This window comes from Physeter macrocephalus, chromosome 11 (assembly GCF_002837175.3).
Source record: "Physeter macrocephalus isolate SW-GA chromosome 11, ASM283717v5, whole genome shotgun sequence".
Lineage (NCBI taxonomy): Eukaryota > Metazoa > Chordata > Mammalia > Artiodactyla > Physeteridae > Physeter > Physeter macrocephalus.
In genome coordinates, this window is record NC_041224.1 from 7,339,059 (window position 1) to 7,366,866 (window position 27,808).

At 49.9% G+C, this 27,808-nt stretch overlaps 1 protein-coding gene across 14 annotated transcripts in view; it reads left to right on the plus strand.

Moving 5' to 3' along the window:
- SVIL (supervillin) overlaps positions 1 to 27,035 on the plus strand; it is a 242,629-nt gene extending 215,594 nt beyond the window's left edge. For 12 of the 14 annotated variants that reach the window (XM_055087714.1, XM_028495943.2, XM_055087713.1 and 9 more), the window contains 15 exons: positions 974 to 1,110; positions 2,267 to 2,414; positions 2,540 to 2,685; positions 4,493 to 4,668; positions 7,161 to 7,305; positions 7,596 to 7,872; positions 13,066 to 13,217; positions 15,495 to 15,600; positions 16,203 to 16,410; positions 17,781 to 17,914; positions 20,675 to 20,830; positions 22,412 to 22,555; positions 23,859 to 23,983; positions 25,778 to 25,933; positions 26,031 to 27,035. In XM_055087714.1, coding sequence (XP_054943689.1) covers positions 974 to 1,110; positions 2,267 to 2,414; positions 2,540 to 2,685; positions 4,493 to 4,668; positions 7,161 to 7,305; positions 7,596 to 7,872; positions 13,066 to 13,217; positions 15,495 to 15,600; positions 16,203 to 16,410; positions 17,781 to 17,914; positions 20,675 to 20,830; positions 22,412 to 22,555; positions 23,859 to 23,983; positions 25,778 to 25,933; positions 26,031 to 26,117 — 2,297 coding nt within the window. In that variant the 3' untranslated portion in view covers positions 26,118 to 27,035. The other 2 variants (XM_028495940.1, XM_028495942.2) reach the window with 2 other exon arrangements.
- Positions 27,036 to 27,808: the final 773 nt, after the last annotated feature.

Sequence of the window (27,808 nt, forward strand, 5' to 3'; positions counted from 1 at the left end):
CCTCTCCCCTCCCTCCCTCCCTCCCTTCCTCTCTCTTTCTTTCTCTACCTCTTTTCCTTTCTTCCTCCCTCCGTCTTCCTTCCTTCCTTTCCTTCCTTCTTTTTCTCTCTCTTCCCTCCCTCCCTCCCTGTCTCTCTCCCTCTCTCTCTCTCTTCCTCTCTTTTCCTTCCTTCTTTCCCTCCCTCTCTCCCTGTAGCAAGGAGCCCTAACCCACAACGAGGGGGGCTCTGGCTCTGCCCCAATGACTTAGCTGCCTCAGGCGGCACTGCTGTAAATTAATGCTCAAGAAAAGCATGACCTGTCCTCTGCTTCACTGGGGGTTTGCAGGGTGTGTCTGCATGGCCACTGTCCTTTCTAGCGTATTTAAAAGACCCATGACAAGTGCAGACCACCCGCCTCCGTTCCTACGTTGTGACGCAGAGACTATACCATCAGTGTGATTGTGGAAAGATCAAAACCATTTAGGAGAAGGAGTTGGAAGCTGCACAAGGCAGTGCTTCCCTCTAAGTTGATTCCTCTCCAGACTCAAGTTTTCGGTTTAGAGAAGAACTCCCAAGGATGAAGAGGCTCTCTGAAGGCCCTCGCCTTGCCCCGGCCCGCAGAGGCTGTTAAGTGTAGGAGATGGGCTGAGTGGAGAGAGAGAGACCAGGAGATGAGCGGGGGAGGGGAAAGGAGGTGTTTGCTGATGTCCCTGGGGGAGGGAACCTTCATTAATCCATTCACGTGCTGTCAAAGGACGCTGCTCATGGTCCTAGGAAACACGGTGACCTCTGGGAACCTGTCACCAGGGAAGGTCATCGGCAAGGCTACGACTCTAAGTCCCCTGGGTCCTGGGAACTCACGTGAGCAGATGAGGCCGTTCAGGACGGGGAGGCGGGAGCAGGGCTACTTCGGATGCGGGTGCGTCGCGGCCGGTCCTGCGGGACAGTGTGCCCCGGTCCGGGGAGACGGTGACCCTCTGCCTCGCGCTCAGGAAGAAGACACGTGCAGACGCGGCTGGTGGAGCCTCGCGCTTCCTCCCTCAACAGCGGGGACTGCTCGCTCCTGCTGTCCCCCCACCACTGCTTCCTGTGGGTCGGAGAGTTTGCCAACGTCATAGAGAAGGCGAAGGTCGGTATCTGAGGGACGGAAGGGGTCGCGCTTTGCATCTCCTTTAGACACAGCTGGAATGTTCTTCCAGTGGCCACATCCCCAGAGAGCTTCTCAAACGTCCAGTGTTTCATTCAAGCGAGGGGACAGGCGTGTTTATTTTCCAGAAGGTCTCTGAAACGAGCTCCTGGTAAGTGCTTAAGGGGGATGTTTTAAAAGGCATCTGACCTGTGCTTTCAGGTTGAAAGTTCTGGTTCATCCTTCCGTCTGTGGAGAAAAAGAACTGGCCCATCACTTCCAAGTTGTTTATCCTAGGTGTCTAGGAAGTTCTGCTGTGGATCTATTGAATGAGTCTATTGAATGAGACTTTAGTGGGAAAAGACCAGGGAGTGGGTATTTTTATTTTGGAGTTTTTTTCCCCTTTATTTATATATTTTTAATTGAAGTAGAGCTGATTTACAATGTTGTGTTAATTTCTGCTGTATGGCAAGGTGATTCAGTTACATATATATATATATATATATATATATATATATATATATTCTTTTTCATATTATTTTCCATGATGGTTTATCACAGGCTGTTGAATATAGTTCCCTGTGCTCTACAGTAGGACCTTGTTGTTGATCCATTCTCTCTATACACTAGTTTGCATCTGCTCACCCCAAACTCCCAGTCCCTCCCCCAACCGCCTCCCCTTTGGCAACCACAGGTCTGTGCTCTCCGTCTGTGAGTTAATTTCTGTTTTGTAGATAGGTTCATTTGTGCCATATTTTAGATTCCACACATAAGTGATCTCATATGGTATTTGTCTTCTCTTTCTGAAAACTTACTTCACTTAGTATGATCATCTCTAGTTGCATCCACGTTGCTGCAAATGGCATTATTTTGTTCTTTTATATGGCTGAGTAGTGGGATGGGTATTTTTTGATAAAGCTTCCCGAATGATCTTTTGAATTTGAAGATGGACAAGTGTTGCTGTAAAGAATGGATACACCCAGTCCTTTCGTTACATTTTCTTGACTTTTAGACAGTCCCCAACCACCAGTGCCCCCGGACCCTGTGGTCACAAGGTTTTCCTTTCAGACACGCTGTCTCTCTGCTCTGAGTTCAGCGTTGCCCTCCATCTGACCGTGGACTTGTCTGCCCAGGTAACTGTGTTCCTCTCTCTTTTTAGGCCTCGGAACTCGCAAGTTTAATTCAGACCAAGAGGGAACTTGGTTGTAGAGCTGCTTACATCCAAACTGTCGAAGAAGGAATTAATACACACACTCATGCAGCCAAAGACTTCTGGAAGCTTCTGGGTGGCCAGACCAGTTACCAGTGTAAGCGTTTACTGCATCTCAGAGAATGAGACTTGCCTACCTTTTCTCCTCGCCTGCCTCCTTCTTCCAGACCAGCCTCCCTCCGGTGGGAAACATAATGTCCTCTTCCTGTTCTTACCCCAAAGCTGCCGGAGACCCAAAGGAAGATGAGCTCTATGAAACGGCCATCATAGAAACCAACTGCATTTACCGACTAGTGGATGACAAACTCGTCCCTGTTGACGACTACTGGGGGAAAATTCCAAGGTGCTGCCTCCTGCAGTCACAAGAGGTGCGGCGAGCGGTCTGCCCTGCGGCCAGGGGCCCCGGCCCCGGGCTGCCCGCTAAAATGGGTAGTGAGCGCCCGACAGACGCTAGCCAGGGGTAGCGCTCACCGCAGACCAGACGTCTTTTTGTTTTCAACTTTGATCTTATTTTGGAGTCGAGTTGATTTACAGTGTTTTTTAGTTCCCGGTGTATAGCAAAGTGATCAGGTATACATATACATGTATCCTTTTCCAGATTCTTCTCCCGTTTAGGTTATTACAGAATATCGAGCGGAGTTCCCTGGGCTCTACAGTAGGTCCTTGTTGATTATCTGTTTTAAATATAGTCGTGTGTACATGCAGAGACATCTTTTTTTTTTTTTTTTTTTTTTGCGGTACGCGGGCCTCTCACTGCTGTGGCCTCTCCCGTTGCGGAGCACAGGCTCCGGACGCGCAGGCTCAGCGGCCACGGCTCACGGGCCCAGCCGCTCCGCGGCACGTGGGATCCTCCCAGACCGGGGCACGAACCCGCGTCCCCTGCATCGGCAGGCGGGCTCTCAACCACTGCGCCACCAGGGAAGCCCGAGACATCTTTTTAAAGGCTACCAATTTGTGATTTCAAACCATTAGTGCCATCTTAGATTCTGATACAGAATTCTGAATGTTGTTCAGAGGAGGCACGGGTCGTTGAAGGCTTTTCTGTTTTAGGCCAGATGGAAATATGACTTAGCCCCATCTCTTGATTTTTGTATAAACATTAAATATTTTTCAGTCCTTAAGTTTCAGGAAAAATAGGTGTATCTGTAGTGTATGGGTTTGCCAAGTAGTGTGCTGATTTTTCCTCTCACACCAGCACATATTTAGTTTTACAAAATTACATATATTCCCGGCACCGCTGAGTTGTTTTTTTTTTTTTTTTTTTTTCTTCTTTTGGCCACACCGCTCAGCTTGCGGGATCTTAGTTCCCCGACCAGGGATCGAACCCGAGCCCCTGGCAGTGGAAGCTGGAGTCCTAACCACTGGACCGCCAGGGAAGTCCCACCACTAAGTATTCTGAGTGTTGAGAAGAAAAGGGGAAGACACAAAAGGACTTTAAATTTCGTTGGGTATAAGACTATTAGAAAGGATGTAATCCAAAGCTAGATTGATTGTATGACAAATTTAAACGGAGGAAGAATGTCACAGAAGAAGAAATAATCAGGAATGATTTTAAAGAGAAGGTGAAATTGAGCCTAGTTTGCAGTTAAGTAGAATTGGGATTGCTGGAAATGAAGAAAGAAATTATTCTAGGAAGAAAGCATAGAACCAACCGACAGGCATGTAAATAAGAGCGCTGAGTGCATGTATTCATCCACCAAATACTCGGTGAGCCTGACTGTGAATACATTAATAAGTACAGTATGGTCTTTGCCCTTGAGGGTCCTAGAATTGTATAGGGGAGAAAAGACATCACTGGGTCCTCAGCGCCATGTGAAGCGGCCCTTATAAGCTAAGTGAGTGAATGACAAAGGAGGAAAGGAAGGAAGCAAGAGGGGGGCCAGGGAGGAAGACCTGCTTAAATAGCTGTTATGAATCAGAAGTGTTAGGTAGCCCGAGTGTTTGGAGGAGGGGGTGTTAACTTGGGCATTTAGGACCACACGACAGAGGTCGTTCCCACAGGGCAGAGGCTGGCTTGGCTGTGCGGTGCCATCCGGCCAGCTCTTTCTGTGCTCGTACTGAATGTGCTCCATCAGCATTTGAATCATCACCTGTAGGACTCACGGTCACCAGAGACGCTGGTTCAACTAGAACATGCCCTTGAAGTTAACACGTTCTTCTGTGCCATTTCCCCAGGTACTGGTGTTTGATTTTGGGAGCGAAGTTTACGTGTGGCACGGGAAAGAAGTCACATTAGCACAACGGAAAATAGCCTTTCAGCTGGCAAAGCACTTATGGAACGGAACCTTTGACTACGAGAATTGTGACATCAACCCCCTGGACCCTGGAGAGTGCAATCCGCTCATTCCCAGGTACCGCTGGGGCCCTGGACAGCCCAGGCTCCCACCGCAGCGTTCAGCCATCACCCTTCAGGGGCTTTAGTTTTCATAACTGATTGCAGTGCAGTTCCACGAGTATTCACAGCGAGAACAGTGCTTTCGCTTTTCCCTACGAAATACAGAAATATGGATGGTGTAGTCATCTGGAAGATGCTCCTGTTATATTTCATTTCTTGAAGTAAAAAATCGATGCCACCTGCGGTATTCAGGTGCTGTTGTGACGTATAATTTGTTGTTTAAACAAATGACTTGCTGATCTGAAAAGCTTGCCAGGTCCTGGAATTCAGCCATGGATCTGAAGGTGCAGAAGCAACGCATCTCTTTCTGATTTCACACCTTCCCAGCCTAGCCCCTGAATTCCATTTGTCTGGCAGTAGATGACGCCTTTTGGGGGGAGGATGTGGTATTGAAATAACGATTGAAATTATAATATTTCCTGCAGTCTACTGGACTTTTAAAAGTCATTTTGGCAAATCAGCCAAAGATGCACAAAACTCTCAGAAACATGGTCATGAAGAAAGGAATTCTTACACGCAAAGGATCATTGTTTTTTATTTCTTAACTACCAGGAAAAAAGAGAAGTGCTTTTAAATTATGCATGCCACATGATGGCTTAGAAATTGATGTGCCACCAAATGGCACATTAAAACTGCTTTTTAACGTTTTCAATTGAACTAACATACAGATTTCAACTTTCCTACCTAGTTTCCTGTTTTAAAATACAGTTATTGATTTTATTATTCATTGTCATTATAGAAACAATTCAAAATGATGTCAGAGTAGGTGAAAAGTTTTCAAATCCTTTTCAAGCAAGTGCACATTTAACATAAAATTAGTACTGAAACAAGTAGTTTTTTAAGGCCTAAAGCTAAGACTAAAAAGAATATTTTAGTTGGTATAGTAAAAAAAAAAAAAATACTGAAGCATAAAATCTCTGTGATGGACGATTTATATTTAGTCGTAACATCATCCGAGATCTGCAAGTAGATGAGTGGGCACCTAACCCGCTGGCTCTCAACATCTCCCAGATCAGAAGCACCGGAGAAGCTTTTTAAAAAAAATGCATGTGCCGGTCCTGGCCCAGGAGATGTGTTTTCAGTTTGGGTGGGGTGGGGTTTGTGTGTCCGTACGTCTTAAAAGCTCGCCCCGGGATTTTAAGGTACAGCCAAGGTAGAGCACCCAGCCCTCCACCGAGGAGTCATGACTTAGCCCAGCTCAGACCTGCAAGTCAGGACAGAGGTAAGGAGCACCCAGACCTGCCCTCTGTGCTCCCTGACCTCACACATCCAAGATGGATTTCTAAGCTGAGACCAAGTGTCTTTCTATAGGCACCTTAGCAAGTCTGCAGGGTGGAATTTATATAAAAGACAGTCACTCAGCTGTTTTCTGATAAGGACCACAGCCTTCAGGGTAGCCCTGAATTTTCCACAGTTGCTGATATGTGGTTCCTAAGTCCCGGGAGCATTAGCAGTGGAAGTATTTGCACGCAGTGCCTTATCCTTTCAGTCCCCTTTGAGACGGGCAGCCCCCCTTGATGTGCCTTAGCCGGGACTCCAGGAACCGGGGTCTGGACCAGACAGGACGTGACAAAGCACGTCAGGGGCCACCGCAGGGCCCGGGAAGCACTGCCCCTCGGTCTGATGGTCCCAATCCGCACGCCAGGGTTGGTCTGGAAGGATGGGAAATAACCCGCACCTTGTCTTCAGGGCTCACCCCCTTCGGCACGTCTCTTCTTGGCTCTTCCCATTTCTAAGTTAGCTGTGGTCCAAGCTCAGCGTCAGATCCTGAGATCCCGAAGCAGTACGGACCTCGCGGCTGGCCCGTGCTGCTTCCTCTCCCGTCTTTGCGCTCTGCCTGCCCGCCGTCCCGTCCAGTGGCCTAGAGATCAATGTGCACAAATTCACTTTATGATTTATGAGAGTATGTTCACTTAGGGAACGGAGGAGAATTTCCTGTTCCTGGAGACTGGAGATCTCCACTGTAACCTGACTTAAAAAGAGAGAGGCTTCAGGGCGAGCATAAATTCCTGCATCTGTTCGTTAACCTGACGGAGGCGTGGCGAGCCCCGCGGATGAGTACGGGTGGAGTAAAGGAGGCGAGGAAGACCCGCGTGTGACCCCTGCCCGTGCCGAGCTCCCAGCCTAGCGTGCTGCCCCCCGGGGGCCCCAACAGGAGAATTTGCTGGAATGCAGGGCCGGTCCAGTCCTGACGTGGGTCACATCACATCCAGGCACATCAGCGCCAAGGACACAAAGCCTTGCAAGGCTTTGGGCTAAAATAGCAAAACGTCATTTACTGGGTCACATAAGTGAAAACGAACCATTCATTCTGTCTGCTGCTCTCGTATTCTGAGTTCCTCTCACTCGCCACGTGTGTTGGTTTTGGACTCCTTGGGTTCAGCATGACTTGTTTGATCTTGGTTCTTTTCCCCTCCCCTCCCCTCCCCTCCCCGACCCGCCCTACAGAAAAGGACAGGGGCGGCCTGACTGGGCGATATTTGGGAGACTTACAGAACACAACGAGACGATCTTGTTCAAAGAGAAATTTCTCGATTGGACGGAACTGAAGAGACCTCACGAGAAGAACGCCAGCGAACTTGCCCAGCACAAGGTATGTGGGAGGATGAAGCCGCACACCTCAGGGCTGGGTTTGGGTCCCTGCAGAAGGGCCCGGATGCTAAAAGGCTTCCTGGGGTTTACCAGGACAGCAGAGCGCTCTCCAGGTGTGTTCTGACTTCAGGAGGTGAAAGCAGCGTGCTCGCGGCTCCAGGTTTGTCGGCGTTGCGTGCACGGTCGTGGCGGCCTGCCCCCGACGCGCAGCCCTGCCTTAAGCGCCCTGAGCCGGCCTGAGCGCTGCCCTTGAGGCCGTCCCGCCGCCAGCGTCTCTGCGTTCTCTCCTAGGACGACCCGCGGGCGGAGGCCAAGGCTTACGACGTGACGCGGATGGTGCCGGTGCCCCAGACGGCAGCCGGCACCGTGCTAGACGGGGTCGACGTGGGCCGGGGCTATGGCCTGGTGCAAGGGGACGACCGCAGGCAGTTGGAGATCGCCGGCGTGTCGGTGGACGTCTGGCACATCCTGGAATTCGACTACAGCAGGCTCCCCAAGCAGAGCATTGGGCAGTTCCACGAGGGCGACGCCTACGTGGTCAAGTGGAAGTTGACCGTGAGCACGGCAGGTGAGCGAGCGCCCGCGTGGCCCTCGAGCCCCGCCGCGGGGGCCGTGGCCGCCGGAGCCGGAGCGCGCTGTGCTCTGCGCGAGCGGCGGCGAGGGCGGAGAGCAGCGGACCGGGCAGAGAGAATCCCGTTTTCTTGCCGAGGAGAAGGCACGGGTCAGGCTGTCCACGGTGTCCCCAGCCCTGCGCGTTCAGGAGACAGTTTACGACCCTCCGCGGAGGCTCCGAGAGTCACTTGCCAGGGGAGTTTGTTCACCTCTTTGCAGCCCCCTTGCGGTCCGGGTGCGGCTGCCCCGCCGGGCACGGGGCGGAGGCCACTGTTAGCTGATCAGACACCTGCAGGCTTAGAGCCATGTGGCTTCTTTCCTAATGTACCTCTGTGGGTAAGACACCGTTTAAAATTTATCTTGTTGAAATAGAGTGGATTTACAATGTGTTAATTTCTGCTGTACAGCAGCGTGACTCAGTTATATATATATATATACACATATATATATGCTTTATCACTGGATGCCGGATATAGTCCCCTGTGCTCTACAAGTAGGACCTTGTTGTTGATCCATCCTCTATACACTAGTCTGCATCTGCTCACCCCAAACTCCCAGTCCTTCCCTCCCCCAAGCCCCTCCCCCTTGGCGACCACAAGTCTGTGCTCTATGTCTGTGAGTGTGTTTCCATTTCCTAGATAGGTCCATTTGTGTCGTATTTTAGATTCTACATATAAGTGATATGGTATTTGTCTTTGTCTGACTTCAGTTAGTATGATCATCTCTAGGTCCATCCATGTTGCTGCGAATGGCATGATTTTCTTCTTTTTTATGGATGAGTAATACTCCATTGTGTGTATGTGTACGTATATGTGTGTATGTGTGTGTGTGTGTGGGTACACACACACACACACACACACATACACACATATACATACACACCACACCTTCTTGACCCATTCATCTATCGATGGACATTTAGGTTGCTTCCATGTCTTGGCTGTTGTGAAGAGTGCTGCTATGAACATAGAGGTGCAGGTATCTTTTTGAATTATAGTTTTGTCCAGGTATATGCCCAGTAGTGGGATTGCTGGATCATATGGTAATTCCATTTTTAGGTTTTTAAGGAACCTCCATCCTGTTCTCCATAGTGGCTGCACCAATTTACATTCCCACCAGCAGCGTAGGAGGATTCCCTTTTCTCCACACCCTCTCCAGCATCTGTTATTTGTCAAGGTTTTAATGATGGCCATTCTGACCGGTGTGAGCCGGTACCTCATTGTGGTTTTGATTTGCATTTCTGGACAAATCAAGGGGCTGGACACTAAAAGCCCCTTTTTTTTTACCCAAGGAGGCCTTATAGCCTGGGTCTCAGTCTTCTCTCAGGCCCCACATGCCAGCTGTGTAAGTCGGGGAAAGTTCCTTAACCTGTCTGAGCCTCGGTTTTCTCACCTGGAAAACAGAGCTTCTAATGCCCAGCTCGCAGGGTCCTAGGATCTGGCGCATGACGTCCGGCGCGGAGCCGCCCGCTTACTTACGTGAGGGCGCGGGAGATCGTCATCGCCGACGTGCTCAGCAGCCGAAGCACAGTTCCTGCACTGAACCTGAAGATCAGACAGATGAGCTGGACCCACCCCAGACGACAGCAGTTCTCAGAGGGCCTCTCTTGTGGGCTTAGGCTCCTCAGCGTGTGCAGAGCTGGCAAGGCTGAATACTGATGCGCGCCCCTCGGCGATAAAGACAAGGAGAGAGAACGTAGCGGCGAAAGATCTACTGACCTTTGGTGTCGCGGACCTGCGCCATCGTTCTCATCCTTAAGATACAGGAAGTGAAGGGACTTGGTGTGTTACAAAACCAGACTGGGTGCTACAGTTTGAAATTCAGTCCTTCCCTTACCCCAGCTGTTAGGTATAAAACAAGAAGTAATGGTCAGTGAAAGGATGACTGAAACGATATGAAAATGAATTAATGTTAAAAACAGATCTCAGGTTTCTGAGGTCTTCCTTGACTGTTTACTTGGAGACCCCTAAGAAACGCTGATTTGACCCAGGCAAATACTTGCTGTATTTCTCCCCGGTGAACACAGGGTACGTGTCTCGGCCCGATCCAGCAGCACCGTTACGGGCAACGTGACAGCTCTGACCAAGCCCAGCTGCGGAGGATTAAGTGAGGCCGGCGGCGCTCAGATTCCAGGCCGTCCCGCGGGGGGCAGAAAAGCGCGGCCCGATGGCATCTGCGGCTGCCCCGGGTCGTCCCGGAAGCCCCGGCCCCGCGGCGTCAGCTGGTCCAGCCCTCGCGCTGCTCAGACCCCACGGGGGCCGCACCTGCCAACGGGGCCGAGCCCGGGGCCCCTCGGGGGCGGGCCCAGCAGACAGCAGTCCCGGGAGACCCAGCACGGTCGCCATCTCGGCAGAGGCCGGGCAGCCTGCTCCTTGGGAAGTGAACTGTGGCCCCCAGACTAGGGAGCCCAGAGGCCCTGGCGGTCAGTGTCCTGCCCCAGAGGCTGCCTCGGGCGCTGCGGGGTGTGACCCGTGTCCCCCCAGGGTCAGGAAACGGGCAGCTCTGGGTACCCAGGGACACTGCGTCAGGCCACGCTGGAGCGCCATCCAGGGGCCAGGTTCCTATAGTAGGGGGTCAGTAAACGGGGTCCGGCTGCAAGAGCGCGCGACGAGCAACTCGCTCTTCACGCCTCAGCTTTCTGTTGCTTCATAAACGCAGCTCCGGTGGTGGACTTCTTCCTCTCGGAAGCAGGGTGGACGGCGGGGTGCCGCGACACGCTAAATGCCGCTCGGGTCACGGCCGCAAAGATGATAGTCCAGCAGCTGTTACTAGCATAGCTTAGCCTTTAATTGGCTGAAATTAAAACTAAAGAAATGAGTCAAAACGTTAAGTGGTACATAGGATTAAATTTGGGGTCTGCCGAGGAAAACTGCAAGGAGGGCTCATGAACACTTCTCTGGGATGCTTTTAAGGAAACGCCCTGCTTTAGGTACATACACACCGGCCCACCTTTGAATGTTTGTTAGGATGTGAAACGTTGGTTATTCAAGCGTGAACGTATATTTACACAAAGTGCTACCCAATCCCAAGACGTGTGTCAGCCGCTGTGATCCGTGATCTGTTTTATGCATCTCTCTCCCCAGTAGTCTAGTGGGCGTGGCTAAGTTTCACTACTTTGAAGAGTGTGGGATTGCTAATCAAAGGTAAACGTTTGTTCCTCCCTAAATTAGCGGAAATTTCAATGGAGTGGCTTCCACATTAACAGCGGACACGTATCATCTATTCCTGGATGGTCCCTATTTGCCCACTTCAAACCACACAAACTTGACCATTTCAGGGTCGCAGGAGAAGGCACGAAGGGCTGAGCTCGGTCAGAGTCCTTTAAGAATTTTCATAATCATTTATGAAAGTTGTTCTAGGGGACTTGGATAAAGGCCCCCCCCCTAAAAATCATGTAAGTGCGGCCCCTGACCTCTTAAGAACTTGAAGACAATGAGCTTTTTCTTCTTACCTTCGGACCTCAAGACAGTGGTGACTTTGTCAGTGGGACCGGAGCTGAGGAGGACTGAGGTCGTATAGAACCAGGGGATCCAGTTCTTTTTCTTCTTCTTTTTTAAAAATTAATTATTTATTTTATTTCTTTTTGGCCGCGTTAGATCTTCGTTGCTGTGCGTGGGCTTTCTTTAGTTGCGGTGAGCAGGGGCTACTCTTTGTTGCGGTGCGCGGGCTTCTCACTGCGGTGGCTTCTCTTGTTGCGGAGCACGGGCTCTAGGCGTGTGGGCTCAGTAGTTGTGGCTCGCGGGCTCTAGAGCATAGGCTCAGTAGTTGTGGCATGCGGGCTCAGTAGTTGTGGCTCATGGGCTCTAGAGTGCAGGCTCAGCAGTTGTGGCATGTGGGCTCAGTAGTTGTGGTGCATAGGCTCAGCAGTTGTGGCTCGTGGGCTCTAGAGCGCAGGCTCAGTAGTTGTGGCGCGCGGGCTTAGTTGCTCTGCGGCATGTGGGATCTTCCCGGACCAGGGCTCGAACCCGTGTCCCCTGCATCGGCAGGCGGATTCTTAACCACTGCACCACCAGGGAAGCCCCAGTTATTATTTTTGATTGCTAACATGCATGGGTACCATAGCCACCTGCATCCTCCCAGGGCTGACCCCACCCGGGGCGACCTGGGCATCTGAGTCGAGAACTTAGTCTCCGGACGCCACTCGGCCTAGAAGGCTCTGCCCCACATGGTCCCTGTCACTCGGGCCTCTGCTCGCGCACCTCCTTGGAAAGGTCTTCCCCCACCAGGCACTCGCAGCAGCTCTCCCCGCCCCACGTCACATCCCGGCTTTTCCTCACAGCACTTCCCAGTCTCCGAAGCTGCCTTGCTCAGCGCCATAGCCCCAGTATCCTGAAGAGTCCCTGGCACATAGTAGGTGCTCAGTAAATATCTGCTGAATGAAGAAATGAGAGAAATCTGGAGAGAGATCTATTCCTAAAGGTTGCAGTTTGGGGTCTGAAATACCACCTGAAGCGACCACTTGCCCGAAGAACTTTCCGTGACTGCCCTTCTGGGGGGTCTGTGTTCTGTGTGCTGCTGCCACCCATCCAATGCCCGCGAGGTCCCAGACAGTGAGGATAAGCAGCCCTTAATCCTGGCTACAGCCCTGGTGGCCGATATCATTTAAATCCCAGATTATTTCGTGAAAGCCATAGGTCAGCAATTTCTCTCTCCCCTTTCTGACACAACTTGGAGACTTCAAAGCGGTTTTTTTTTACTAGAGTAGTCTTAGCGGACTACATTTTTCCCTTGGTGCTTAAAGCTGGCCCAGCAGTCGTTTGCAGTGTCTTTTCTCCCCCAGCGGATCTTCTGCCAGAGGATGGCGTATCGTGGAAAATGCGTTTGTGTCTTTGGGAGCCCTTGGCCCTGCCCTGGCGTCCCCACTTTTCTCTGTCACACGCTTGGATGGTCTGCCACCTCCCCCAGGATGACAGGTGTCTGTTGTAGGGTATCAGGAGGGCCCTGCAGATCACTCTTCTCCAGTTTGGACCCTCTCCTCCAAAGCCACGATCGACGTCCCCTCCAGCTGTGAATGATTCCTCCCAGCGCTGCGCCCGGAGCTGCTCCTTTACTCTCTGTCCCCACGGGGCCTGGAGGCCTGAGTGGGCACTGGCTCCTCCTGGGGTTCTATCTGCTGCTCAGCCCGTGCTCTGCTCTTCTGTGTCCGCAGTGGGAAGTCGGCAGAAGGCGGAGCACCCGGTCAGGGTGACCGGTAAGGAGAAGTGTGTCTACTTCTTCTGGCAAGGCCGGCAGTCGACTGTGAGTGAGAAGGGCACGTCGGCTCTGATGACGGTGCAGCTGGACGAGGAAAGGGGGGCCCAGGTAAGTCCTGGAGGCAGATGCGCCGGAAGTGAGGGAGCTGGCCTTTCCGGGAGCCGGCGGGCGTGTGGCCTGGTCCCCTAAACACAAAGACAGTATCGTCCAAAGCGCCTTTAGTCCTGGTCTGGCTTCTCCAGATGTCAGGCTCTGCCTCATCTTTCATCTCCCCACCTCCTCACCAGGAAGGCAGACCTCTCGTAATATGACCTTAAAGTACACCTGCAAATAGTAAATCCACAAAACAAGTGCAGAGAGCCCATGGGTGGGTTTAAGTTTCCACTTGACCGATCGTCAAGGAATTAGAGAGATGCCATTTTCCACTCCTCAAGTGGCAGAGATTTTTAAAAGAATAGATCCAGGGCTGGCAAGGACTCGGTAGGATGGGTACCCGTGCCTGCTTCCACTGAGAAGTGTAAACTGAAATACCCATCCTGAAAGCAGCCATGGCTTAGGAACCTTAAGATGCTCATACACTTTGATCAGTGACTGCACTTACACAAATCCATCCTAAGGAGGTATCGGCGGCTGATGGAGACATCGAGCCTGCCCATCATCTGCGTTCCTCACAGCAGCCTGAGTGATTTTCCTAGGACACGTCAGATGGTGCCCCTCCTTGTTCTCCATCGCGCTCGGACTACCATCTGAGGGTCTCCCGGGGGTCAGCCCTGCACCCCCTCCGACCTCCCTCTTCTTGCACCTGGTCAGGCCACCCCCACCTCCTTGCAGCTCCTAGACACAACTCTTTCCACCCGCGCCCCGCCTCCCTTGCCCCAGGGCCTTTGCACTGATTCCCCAGCCTGGAACACTCCCCCGAAACCTTACATGATTCGGGTTTCTGTTTGAATGTCGCCTCCATGTTTTATCCACATCCCTCCCCATTTTCCTATCCTTCTCTGTCCCTTTGCTCTGCTTTATTTTTCCACAGCACTTACCCCTACGTAAAGCAACACTCATTTTGTTTACTTATTCATTCTTTGTCTTCCCCGTAAGCATGGAAGAGACTCTGTCTGTCCTGGTCTTACCCACCGTTATAACCCCAGGGCCTGCATGGTGCCTGGCAGGTACCACTACCCAAAGCCAAGGTTTTGAAAGCATTTCTTTTTAATGTCTCGTCCCTTTCTTTATTACCAGTAATTAAGAGTTAACTCTGGGCTTTTGGGGACCATAACACCCTGGGCAGATCCTTTTACTATCTTGGATGAATAGTTAAGAATAGCATCAGGAAAGAGAGCAGAGGAATTTTCTCCAGAAATAGATCCACACTCACTCAGCCTTCCAGGTTCCTAAGAACCAACCCTCTTCCCTAAAAAGTGTTTAATGCAGATGTTCTACTATGGACTGTATTTTCCAAATAGCTTTCAGGGACAAACGGTTGTTAATTTATTCCTCATAGTGGAATCATAAATCATAAATCATTAATTTATTCCTCATAGTGGATCATTTCCACTATGTTTTTGTTTTTTTTCTCGTAAAGGCTGTGAACGAATATGTTTATCATGCCTTCAAAATCATCCTTAGAGTTTTGAGTCTTAATCTAACTGGAGCATTTCATTTTTTTATCAATCCAACGGGTGCACTGCAGAAATGGAAAACACTGCCACAGAATGGCTCTTAATGACACAGAATGGGCCCTGAGCTTGATAAGTTAACTCATGGTGAGAAATGTGTCCTACCTTTCAATGCTCCCCGACTGCCAGGCTCAGTAAACATTTCCTTGATTAAGACAAAGTGAGAGTCCGTACGTTCCTGTTGCTTTGCTGCATCTCACGCTGATGCGTAACTGTCGTGCTGACGGAGGCGCCGCTGAGTAACAGGCCCTGTGAGTGGACCAGAGCCTGCAAGAGACAGTTCTTTTCCCCGGAATCACTAAGTCAGTGATCAGTCATTCCCACTGCTGAGAGGTTTTCTTTATTAAAAACAAACATGTTTAAATTAATCATGTTATATCCATACCGTGGAACACTACCATTAAAATATCAAAATTCATGTTAAGAATCTTATGTGATGACAGAAAAACGTCAGGTGAAGAAAATCCGGGGATAAAGCAACATAAAAAACAGCAATCCTATCTGGGAAAAATGTATACCTGAAAAATACTTTGTATTATAGGAAAGCTATATGCCAGAATTGTAATAGTGTTCTCTATAAATCACAGTATTATCAGTGGCTTTTATTTGTACTTCTCAGTATTTTTCAGATTTTCGACAACAGGCATGTGTTATTTTTATGACTCTGCAAAACCAGGACACGTGACTCACTGTAATGTGTTTAAATCGGAAGGTCCAGGTCCTGCAGGGCAAGGAGCCCCCCTGTTTTCTGCAGTGTTTCCAGGGAGGGATGGTGGTCCACTCCGGGAGACGGGAGGAGGAAGAAGAAAACGCACAAAGTGAGTCACTTTTGCTCTTGGAATTCGATTCTGTTCTTCCGCTCCGGGAAGGTATTTTGATAGGCGTGGGACTTTAGAGTAACTCTCTCTTCATGTAGCTGTGGCCTGACCAGCGAAGGCCTCCTGATGTCTGCCTTATAAATCAGCTTTCTGGGTGCCTCCCCTCCCCCTTCCTTCCGTGGAGTTGCCTTCAGAAAGCAGCTTTGCGTAAAGGAGGCCGCAAGATGACTTGACCTTAAACTAGATCCTGGAGGGGGAAAAAAAATCAGTGATCTTCTCTTCTAAATTATGAGATTTTTGTCGACCGGCATCCAAAAAAAAAAAAAGAAATCATAGTTTTAGAGCCTCTTAAAAAAATACGCCTGTTATGACTTACCTGGGTCTTTACAAATAAATTACGTAAAACTGGTTTTTCTGCCTCGTGCCCTCTGGGTGGCCTGCTTCTAACTCACTCCAACAAGATTGGCTTTTCTGGGACTCTGAGGCCGCAGCCGGGCCTCGCCCCCACCTGCCCCCCGAGACGCAGAAAGGAGGCGGGCGTGGGCCCCTCCCCGCGCAGCCGCGCCCTGCCCGTGCGACTGTGCCACTGGTGCCCCCTGCAGGCGAGTGGAGGCTGTACTGTGTGCGCGGAGAAGTGCCCGTGGAAGGGAACTTGCTGGAGGTGGCCTGTCACTGCAGCAGCCTGAGGTCCAGGACGTCCATGGTCGTCCTCAACGTCCACAAAGCCCTCATCTACCTGTGGCACGGATGCAAAGCCCAGGCCCACACGAAGGAGGTCGGAAGGACTGCGGCCAATAAAATCAAGGAACAGTGAGTGCTGTGTGTGTGAGAGCCTCTCCCGAGGCCTTCCCGGGCGCAGGCCGAGGATCCCAAGGGCCCCGTGGGCGCCCCGTGTGCCCAGAGTGACCCAGCGTGGGACGTGGAGCCCCACGTGGTCCAAGTTCATGTGACACGGGTGCAGCCCAAACCTCCCCCGCGAGGGCTTCCCCGCTTCCTGAGGCCTCACCTGCCTCCGTAAAAGGCACAGGACCCCCAGCAGCTTCTCTGAAGGTGTGATTTGGCTTTTGAATTGTCAACCTGGAGTCCTTGGGAGCAAATTTCAAGTATCATTTCGGGGGGCGGAGCTGCTTGTATCAGAGCAGTGGAAGGGTTAAGGGCATTTAGCCAGAGAGTTGGGAGGCCACCCGCTGTGTCAGACGGAGCAATGCCCCCCCCTTCGGGGACAAGTGTGTTTCCCAGCGTCCGAGGCAGCTGCCCGAGTGCTGGGGCCCCTTCCTTCCCCAGGCAGGCACCCACAGGTGCCCACGACCCAGAGACAGCACAGCGTGACGGCGCTAGGTGAGGACCCACCCTGGGGAGGGGAAGGCAGGGAGAGCCCGGAAGCAGCTGCGCCGCCCGCCACCTGCCCAGGTGCCTCCGTGCGTCCCGGGCAGCCGAGAGCCCAGCGCCGCCCGGGCCCTGGGGACGTGCCCAGTGGTTCCTCGAGCTGAGACCTGGGAGGACCCTGGTGACACCCGTACAGTGGAAATGAGTCTCCCGGGGCCACATCCCACCAGGTGCCACCTGGTAAAATTCATTCTCTGGGCACCAAAGCGGTGCGGTCAGGGTCTGCTTCCTCCTGACAGCGCGCACGTGGAGAGCGGGAGGGGAGGGACCTCTCAGTTGGTGGACGGCTGTGAAGCGAGATGCTTCATCTCCAGACATCATTCTGAGGGCCAGGAGGCTAGATGATAGACAGGGTTCAGCCGGGTCTCACATGGCACTGAGGCCCATCAGGTTCGTCCCTGAACCCCTGAGAAAAAAACAACATGAATAACTTACCCCGCAAACACTTACTGAGCCGCCGCCTGAAGTCACGCACAGATCTAGGGACCAGGGCCGTGCGAGGGGACACACCCAACCCTGGGACGAGGAACGGGAAGTATGTACGTGACATATAAAAACACTGTTTTCATCATGGCTTCTCTGTAATCCGACGTTCCTCTCTAGGGGCCAAGCCAAGCCCTCCCTGCTGCCCACACTCAGATACTACAGAGCGTGTTTCCATTCATTACAGGAATTGTTCTAGTTAGAAAGAAAGTAGGAGTGAGCTGGTGAGCCGAGCTGTAGATTTAGTGGGGAATAATTTTGTGCTGCCCTCCCTTCTGGGCCTGATCAAAACTCTCGGACTCTCTGTGCAGATGTCCCCTGGAGGCCGGGCTGCACAGCAGCAGCAAAGTGACAATTCACGAGTGTGACGAAGGAGCGGAGCCCCTGGGGTTCTGGGACGCTCTGGGGAGGAGAGACCGGAAGGCCTACGACTGCATGCTCCAAGGTAACCCCCGGCCCCGGCGCCTGGAGCACGTGCGCGTTTATGCGCACGTGCCCCGTACAGCACACCAGGAGCTACACCCAGGCCGACTCCTGGGGCCAACAACACGACGAGGAGGCTAATAACGCGTACGACTGATCACAATGCAAGGAAAAGCTGTGTGTGTCGGACTAGAGGTACAGGTGACTGACAGAGGTGGAGAGTTAAAAAAGAAAGGTTTCTTCCTCCGGGAGAAAGTCACACAGGGCTCCGTGGAAGACAGCACTCAGCGGAGCTTCGGGAGGTGTAGGTGTGGCTTGCAGAGAAGTGAAGCGGGGGGGGCATCCCAGGAGGCGAGCTGAGCACAGCGTGAAGCTCTGGAACAAGACGCTTTCGGGGTAGCCGGCATCCAGGAGGCAGGGAAAGAGGGGGGTATAAATGAGAGAGTGGGTCGGTCTTGTCTTTAAATACACAAAATACAGATCGACATACGTGCAGAATAACGTAAGAAAAAAGCTAACAATTAACTAAGCCATTAAGGCGAGCCAGGCCCCGTCTAAACACCTGCTGGACGTTCACTCACTCAGTGCTCACAACCCAACAAGCTGCCCTGGTCACCGATGGGGAAACTGAGGCCTGGGGTGGTTAACCAGCTTGCCCGGGTTGGATAACAGTGGGATGTCCTCAGGACCGTACCACCATACTGACAGACACACACACACACACACACACACACACACACACACACCCCTGTAATTACCATAAAGTGCGCTGGAGAAAAGAAGATGCTATTAAGACAATCTATAAGGATAAGGAAGAGAAATTACATTTACTGTATTGTATTGATCGATACCGTAAATTTACATCACCTGTTTACGAAATGAATCATTTGTCAGTACCTACATCCATATTCTCTTAGATGATACAAAACACTATAGATGTTATACGTATTACTAACACTAGACATCAAAAATGAAAAGATATACATATGTTCCCATATCTCTTCCCTCTATGTATAACTGATTCACTTTGTTATAAAACAGAAACTAACACACCATTGTAAAGCAATTATACTCCAATAAAGATGTTAAAAAAAGAAAAGAATAAAGCTTCCAAACAGACTCAGGAAAAAAAAAAAAATGAAAAGATAACCTGAAAAATAAATTCATATATACAGGTATAACGAAGAAGCAGCAATATGATTACTTCACAATCGGCCAGTGTCATTGATACAATTGCTTCACAGTAGCCCAGCCTATACACTAATGAACAGTTATAAAATTTTTATGGCATACAGTGTTACAGTCCTATTCATAATAAAGTATTGGAAACATTGTTACATTTTTATAAAAATCACTTACCCGTGATGATAGGCTGATACACAGCTTCCCCAATTATAAGAGAGAGAGGCATACTGTACAGTAATGTAATTCTTTGAAAGCAAAGCTATAAAACAGTAAGAAAACTAATACATTTTATTTTCAATATCACTCACCTCATGCCTATGTAAGGACAGGCTAGTATCTACGTATGTTTGATGCATTCATGACATACCTAAATTTTCTTACTTTTTTCAGTATTTCTAGGCTATTTGGTTTGTCTGCATGTTTTTTTCAGTGTCACAAATCTCCAAAAAAATTTTCCAATATATTTGTTGAAAAATCTCCATGTATTAAGTGGACCTATGCAGTTCAAACCTGTGGTGTTCAAGGGTTAACTGTACTGCATATTGATGATGGGAAATGTTTGAAAGTACAAAGAAATTAGAAAATAAGATCCTTATAATCCCATCTTTCAAAGATGTGAACCAGAATTAACATTTCTTTATGCAATAAATATTTTTTAAAATAAAATTTGGACAGCATTCTTTATACACACAGTTTTGCAACCTGCTTTTTCCCCTTAATTTATTATGAACAATTTCCCAAATCCTATGTTAACATTTAGACTTTTAATGGCTTGCAGGGCATTTCATGAGTATATCTGCCACTCTCTACTTAGCCTGTGTCCTATAGTTGGAGAGCTGAGTTCTTTCCAGTTTTTCTCTAACAATAATAAAGTTGCGAATAATTTTCAAAAGAATTATCTGCATTCATTTCTAGTGAAGGTAAGTTCCTAGACACGGATCTCCGTTGTTGAATTTAGTATAAAAGCCTTACAGTTACACATCAGCAAGTGTCCCCAGAAGACTGGCACCAAATTCCACCCTCAACAGCAATTTACAGACGTGTACGTTTCACAGCACAATCTACACTCAGTTTATTACTTTTTTCCTGTTTGCCAACGTTGATGGTACAAATTACTATCTAAACACCATTATAACTTAATGTTTTAAATTAGAAGTACTGTTAAACGCTTTCTATATGTATTTTTTAGCCATCTGTACTTCCGTTTAGGTGAATATTTTATTTGTGCCTTCAGCACATTTTTTAGATATTTATTGTTTCATTATCATATTCCTTTATAGACTACTAAGGATATTAACAGGTTTCCATATTTCCCATTTTGTCACTTGCCTTTTAGTTTGGTTGGGGGTGCTTTTTGTACAATGTAATTTTTCATTTTTATGTTGTTAATGCATAAATCTCTTCTTGAATTATACTTCTTTTGTAATTATGATTTAAAAGGCCTTCCCCACCTCCAAGTTCAGAAAAATCTTACCTCTTTTTACACTTTACAATGCTTTGATCATTTCATGTCTAACAAACATTAATTATCCAATCCACCTGGAATCTACTTTGGTGCATATTTTGTCTTTAGCTTTTGTTTTCTTTTCTTTCAAAGATCCTGGAAATTTTAACTTCACACCCCGCCTGTTCATCCTCAGCAGCTCCTCTGGCGATTTCTCAGCCACGGAGTTCATGTATCCCGCCCGAGACCCCTCTGTGGTCAATTCTATGCCCTTCCTGCAGGAAGACCTGTACAGCGCCCCACAGCCAGGTATGGCCCACAGAAGGGGGTAGTCGTGCTGAGCCAGCAGAAGGCCCGCCTTCCAAAAAGGCTTTTTAAGTTTGCATCTAGTAAGCAGTTTTTAATTTGCCAAGTACACTTTTTTTAATATTAGCTCATTTAATCTTTATATTATCTCATTTAATCCTCACACCTCCCCCCCAAAGGAAGTTGACATCAATCACATATTATAGTGTAAAAAACTGACCCTCAGTTGCCCAACTCACCCCAATTCGTCAGGTAAGAATAGGTTGAGTGCAACTGTGTCAGGCATGAGTCTCTGCTGTTCTCTCAGCCTTCCCTCCATCTTGCTGCTTCATGGTCTCCATGTGGCTGCCCCTGCTCCAGCCATCACGTTTCTGTTCAACACAGAAGGAAGAGTAGGGAAAAGGGCAATAATGATGGCCATGTCTCTCTCTCTCACCAGATAAAGCAAAAGCTTTCCCAGAAGCCCCCAGCAGGCTTCCGTTTACATCCCCCTGGCCAGAGCTCTGTCCCATGGCCGCCCCCCAGCTGCAAGGGAACCTTGCAAGAGTCCAAGGAGCAGGGGGTTGGGAGTATCTGTGGAGTGAGCCAAAGAGCAGTGTCTGCCATGCTGCAGAGCAGGGCCAAGGCCCGTGTCTTCTGATTCCAAGGTCAGGGCTGTATCCACTTGACTGTCCCCTCAAGGCAGAAGCTGTGCGCTCTTGTCGTGGGGCCGTCAGTCACCAGAGAGCAGGCGGTAGAGACAGTTGAGGCCGAGGTCGGCTGCCCCGGCCTCACGGCTCCCCTGCTCTCATATTACAAGAGCCTGGAGCGGCACCAGGAACCTCCCGGACCCTGGCAGCCCCGGTCACCACCTTAAAACCTCGACGGTGTGCACGGTCACAGGGTCATACTGCGGAACTGTCAGCCAGTGTCTTAAAAGGGGCTGCTACCCGCCTCTTCGTCCTGAGGCTCAGGACGGGTCTTCAGCCTCCACTGGGCTTTTCAGGCACGTGATCATCACAGAATTCTGAGATGCAGGCTAGGAAAGGACTCAGGCGGAGGACTCGGGCGAGCTGGGCTGGCGGGCGTGAGAGCCCTTGACCACATGCAAGAGTCAGGCTGAGGGTCTGCTGAAGAGAAAAGGGAGCAACACCCGAGTTCCAAAGCCCGTTCCTCCCTGAAGAACCACGGCCTTAGCTCGCCTGCAAAGCAGTCCTACGTGGGCATGACCACTGATGACCCGAGGGCATTGTTCCCCGATGTTCAGTGGCATTTGGGGATCAGCGGTGCTGACAACCCTTGGGGGTCACGTGTGTCATCTGCCCCACTCTTCTCGACCGGCCAGGACCCAGAGGGCGGCTGCAGGAGGGGCAAAGGGGGAAGGAATGGGGGGACAGGGAGGAGAGAGCCCGCCTCATCAACGCCATCTCCCTGCCTCGAGGCATCTCCTGATTCGCCGCTCAAAGGGCCGAGACGTCAGGGGCACCCTCCCTGTGGCCCTGAGTTTACCTGCCGAGGGGGTCCTCGCACTGACCAAGGCGGCAGGGAGGGAGGCGTCGGTTCCGTGTGGGGCGGAGCCCCTGACTGTCTGCTCCGCCCTCGCAGCACTTTTCCTTGTTGACAACCACCACGAGGTGTACCTCTGGCAGGGCTGGTGGCCCGTGGAGAACAAGATCACCGGCTCCGCCCGCATCCGCTGGGCCTCGGACCGGAAGAGCGCCATGGAGACGGTGCTGCAGTACTGCCGAGGTGAGGCCGCGGCGGAGGGGACCCTCCATCGGACGCCCGCTGGCTCTCTGCAGACTTGCTGAGAGCCCCAGACCACGCCTCCCTTTCCACGGGTGCCGGCAGACAGCCCTGAAACCGACTGCTTTCCCTTGAACTTTTTTGAGGCTTATTACTTGAGATTAGTACATTCTCAGCCGCCAGCATGAATGAGATTTCATTTTTCTCTCTTTTTTAAATTGAAGTAGAGTATTATATGTTACAGGTGTACAATATGGTGATTCACAATTTTTAAAGGTTGTACTCCATTTATAGCTATTATAAATATTGGCCTATACTCCCCGTGTTGTACAATATACCCTGGTAGCAGATTTTATACCTAGTAGTTTGTACCTTTTAACCCCCTCCCCCTATATGGTCCCTCCCCCTTCAACAAACTAGTGAATATCATTTTTCTCTTTTATATTATGAGGCCGAATAACTTGTCACCCTCGAGGTTAACGGCTGAGTTGTGGGATGCCTGGCCCAGTTAAAACCCTTCTGCACTCAGGATTAATCATGCTGTGTGACACCAGGCCCCATCCACGCACTGTCCACACGCAGTGTCACCCCCGTCAGAAAGTAGAGAGCACCCCCAAACGGGCTGGAAGGCCAATGGCAACCTTTCTGTCATCTGTTATTCTGTTTAGTGTTTTACCTAAAAGAAAGATCTGTAGTCAATTCATGGCTTTTCTACTATACCATCCACCTGAAACGTCTGGTCTTTTATATAAAACGAAGATGCCAGTGATTAATTTCTTACCTGAATTTTTAAGATTTCATTGATTAGTATTACTGAATATGTACAGCTGATTTTCTCCTGGAAAGCTCTTTCGTAAAAAATAACTTAATAAACTTCCCACCAAATGTTTAAGCTAAAGTAGCTTCTAAAATGCTGTCATTAGCTGGTTAATTCACACCGAACTCAAGGCTGGGTTAGGGAATCGGAGGAATCCTTCACAGGTGAGTCCAGGAGGAGGGAGAGGTCCCACCCAGACGCCACAGAGAAAGGCTTGCTTTTCTCCCATCCAGGGACCCAGAAGTGTTCTGCTGGGTTCAGGAAGTTTACAGTCAGGTCGATTCCATGCAATTTTATGCACAGTCACATGCATGAAAGTAACATTTTTTGTAAACATCATGGCGGGGAGGGGTTACAAACTCGTAACTTCCATTTTAACCCCGAAGTCAAGAGATGCAAACAAGGAAAAAATTACAGGGGAAATGAGAGAAAGCCAGGGCCGTCGGGGCCACGCTGGGTCTGTGACATCTGCCTTCTGTGTGACCGCAGGAAAAAACCTCAAGAAGCCGCCCCCCAAGTCTTACCTCATCCACGCCGGTCTGGAGCCCCTGACCTTCACCAACATGTTTCCCAGCTGGGAGCACAGAGAAGACATTGCAGAAATCACAGAAATGGTGAGCACGCCCCTGCCCTATCGACGGGGCCCCCTGCCTTTCGGACTGTGGGAGGCCTTCGCCTGGGGAGAAGCAGCCAAATGCATTTTCACGGGGGAACGCATCTCCTTGTTCACAACATGTTAACCAGTCTACGTAGAATCAGCTCAGGAAGAGGAAAAGCCTAAGGAGAAGTCAGTGGAAATATTTTGGTAATTTTCTACACATGGCTTACGTTCAAACACTTAAAAGCAAAGGTGGATTTCATTAATTTGGAGACGACGCATAAATAAAAGCAGCCGTCTCCTTCCTCCTGTTAGCTAAAGATCCGCTGCTTCTCCAAGTCCATATAAGGCACCGCGAAAGGGCCCCGGGTCTCAGACCCTAGCCTTGGGTCAGAGGAGACACGAAATTAGCCCGTGGGGAAGTCACTGCTCGGCTAAGTCAGGCAGTGGAGGTGTCGTGAGCCCGTCCTGAGGGGTATGGCTCATTATGAGCCAGAACGTTATCCTTTCCAGCTGCACCGCAAAGAGGAAACCTACTGCCGCTGTGTAGAATTTCTCAGTGTATGAGTTTTGAACGCTGCTCGCGGTAGCAACCCCAAGGGCGTTTTTGGTGTTGTGGGAGACAGGTGTGTTCCGTTCAGATTTTCTCACTGGGTAGGAGGAGGGCCGCCTCCCTGGCAGAGATGACGTGGAGGGGTATTTGATAGGAGGTCTGGATAAGTTTAAACAAACAGCAAAAGTGCGCTGCTGCTGGGCCACGGAGAGGGCCTGCTTCGTCTCTGCTGGTGACCCTAAGCTCGCTCCCTGGAGCCTCAGGCCGCCTGGGAGCCAGCAGGCGTGGCAAGGTGGCCCTATCCATGATGAACGTGTGACCCAGGACACCTCAGAGCTCTAGGGCTTACGAGCCCCGTTGCTGCGGTCCAAGTTCGATTACATCAATCACTGCCACTGTCCCGTGTGCCCTGCAGACCCCCGGGGGCTGGCCGGGGGGCTCTGGGGAGTCCTGTACAGCCTGCGGGCCATCGGCCAGACTGCCGTCAGGCAAGTCGTGATGAGAATTCACTAAGGGCCACTCTGTGCCAGGCACTGCCTCAAACCCCGCACGTAGCTTCGCCTTTAATTTTCACGACAGTCCACTGAGACCCAGCTGCTTCTCAGCCCCATTTCACGGGCGAACCAGCCGAGGCGCGGACACTCGGAGAAGCCCGCCCCGATCTCGGACGCGTTCCCTCCACCACTTACCCCGACCCCCAGTCTGTGCGCTGCCGAACTCACAGCATGCCCCCCCCACACCTCCACCCAAAGGAGGCAGCCCACTGGGGGCCCAGGTCTAACAGAGGAAGATCATTCACCCCGAATAACCTGTTCAGATGAAATGCACACAGGGGTTTAAAAACAAAAAAGACCTCAGTTCAGCCCCAGCATATTCTAGATGCATCTTCTTACCTCCTTTTCCTATTGAGGATTAAGGGATGGGGTCTGAGGGGGTGGAGGGGGGCGATTCCTTTTAAGGTTAAACTGTTTTTAAATATTTGTAAACAAATTCCATTATTTGCATGCTTCCAGCGTTTCAACTTCACATTTAATCATCTTCTGGATATTTCACTCGTGTGACAGTCCCTAAACTTCTTTCCTGATGTATCTGAAATGCCGTGCAGGGTGAGATGGCATCTCAGAGCCTCATCTCCCCGAGCGCGGTCTCCAGGCTGCGGTGCAGATGGGCCGGGGGGGCATATTTTCAGGCACATGATGAAACGTGTTCAGATGTGGGACATGGAGGTCCCCCTCTCTGCCCCCTCCTCTTCTCCAGGACACGGAAGTTTCAAATCAGATCACCCTGGTGGAGGATGTCTTAGCCAAGCTGTGTAAAACCATTTATCCACTGGCCGACCTCCTAGCCAGGCCCCTGCCCGAGGGAGTTGACCCTCTGAAGCTGGAGATTTATCTCACCGACGAGGATTTCGAGGTGAGCGCTTCTTCAGGTGGGACAGCATTTGAGCACAGCATGTGCGTGGCTTGTCGGAGGGTCCTCTCACTCAGGGCGTTTCTTTCCCTCCTTCCAGTTTGCACTAGACATGACCCGAGACGAATACAGTGCACTGCCTGCCTGGAAGCAGGTGAACCTGAAGAAGGCAAAAGGTCTCTTCTGAGTCATGAGATGCTGGAGGAACCTCTGTTGTCACTTTCAATACTGTTGGACCAGGAAAATGGATGTGGTGTTTTTTTGGAAGCGGGGTATGGCTAGTCCTTTAAAAAATATTTTTTCATCCGCGTTTTCGAAACCTGAAGCGACCAGCTCTCCTGCTTGTTTGGGAGTTGTGTATTTTGTAAATGTTCCAGAAAACTCTCTGGAAACACACCTTCCACGATTCGGCAGATGGTGTTCATAAGGCATCCGTATCCCTTCGAGCACTTACGCGGTGGGTCCTCAGCAAAGGCCACGGCGCTGCCCTCCTGCTCCTGCTAAGCCGTTGCCTGTTATTATTATTTTTTTGAAGCAGTTCCCTTTATAAAGTGTTATTTTGATAGTTTGTGGAGTCTAAATATATATATATTTATATAAACACCGTATAAATCAAATACGTATTTAACAAAGCACTATGTATTCATTCACTTTTAAGGTTTTTTCTTTGGTGTCAAAATAATATTAAAAGGCAGTTGCTTCTGTTGAATTAGTTCTGCCACCAACGTGCACCTTCACCCACGTTCAGAGGCGTCTCCTTCAGCGTTAAGTCTGACTCGTTCCGAGTGCTGCTTCCGGTGCTAAGATGAACAAAGAATTTATACATCCAGGCACAGGCTCTTAAGAATCTGTGCAAATCCACCTTTCTACCTTAATATCGCCCCCAAATGTATAGTGCCTTGTTTTATGTACAGTTTATATACAGAAAAGTTTGCTCTGCATTTTTTGACGATGGTTTGGAACATGATCTACAATTTTACTCTGAAATGGTAGAAATTTTAAAAAGAATCCCAATTTCTAATACCTGTTGTAAAAATTAAATGTGTCATTTGGCAATGGAAGACTCCAAAATAAAAGCTTCAGAATAAACACGACTATGAATTGATTGGTTCACACTGAGTTCCTTTCTGAAAAATGTTTTTTTGTAAATGTTAACCTAGTACCAATATTCCACGATTCAATGTTAACTGCTGTAACTTTTAATTTAGCTCAGGGCAAGGTGTAGTAACAGGGCTCTAAGACTAAATAGATATTCAGCCCATAAAATGAGCCGTAAGTCCTATGTTGAAGGACATATTTTTGCAGGTCCTCATTCAACAGAAGCTCTTTACCCTCAACTATAGCTGCCTCTCGAATTCAAGAGCTCAGTGCCTTTTTAAAAACATTGCATACATAAGGCATTTAGAAAGCGTTAAAAACTACTCACCAGCTCTTATGTTCTTAAACTCCTAGGTCCAAGGGGGAAAAATTTGAAAAAGACACTAACACAACATTGTAAAGCAACTACACCCCAATAAAAAGAAAAAGAATATATATAACTGACTCACTTTGCTGTACACCTGAAACTAACACAACATTGTAAATCAACTGTACTTCAATCAGTCAGTCAAACCCCAAATCCCTGGTTTTGAACAAAGACCACAGAGCCCGCTGTGAGTTACCACCACCCGCCTTGGTCTTAGTTCACACGTCGATCACAGAATTTCCTTGAACTCCGTCGCTGACTCATGAGCGCCCGCCCCCCATGCCCCAGGACTGCGCCGGGTCAGGGGTCTCTACCCGCTCTGGCCCTACCACTTGATGACTGTGTGACACCGGGCAGGGACGGAACTGTCCCACCTCGATCTCCTCTTTTTTAAGGAAAAGAAATCAATCCTA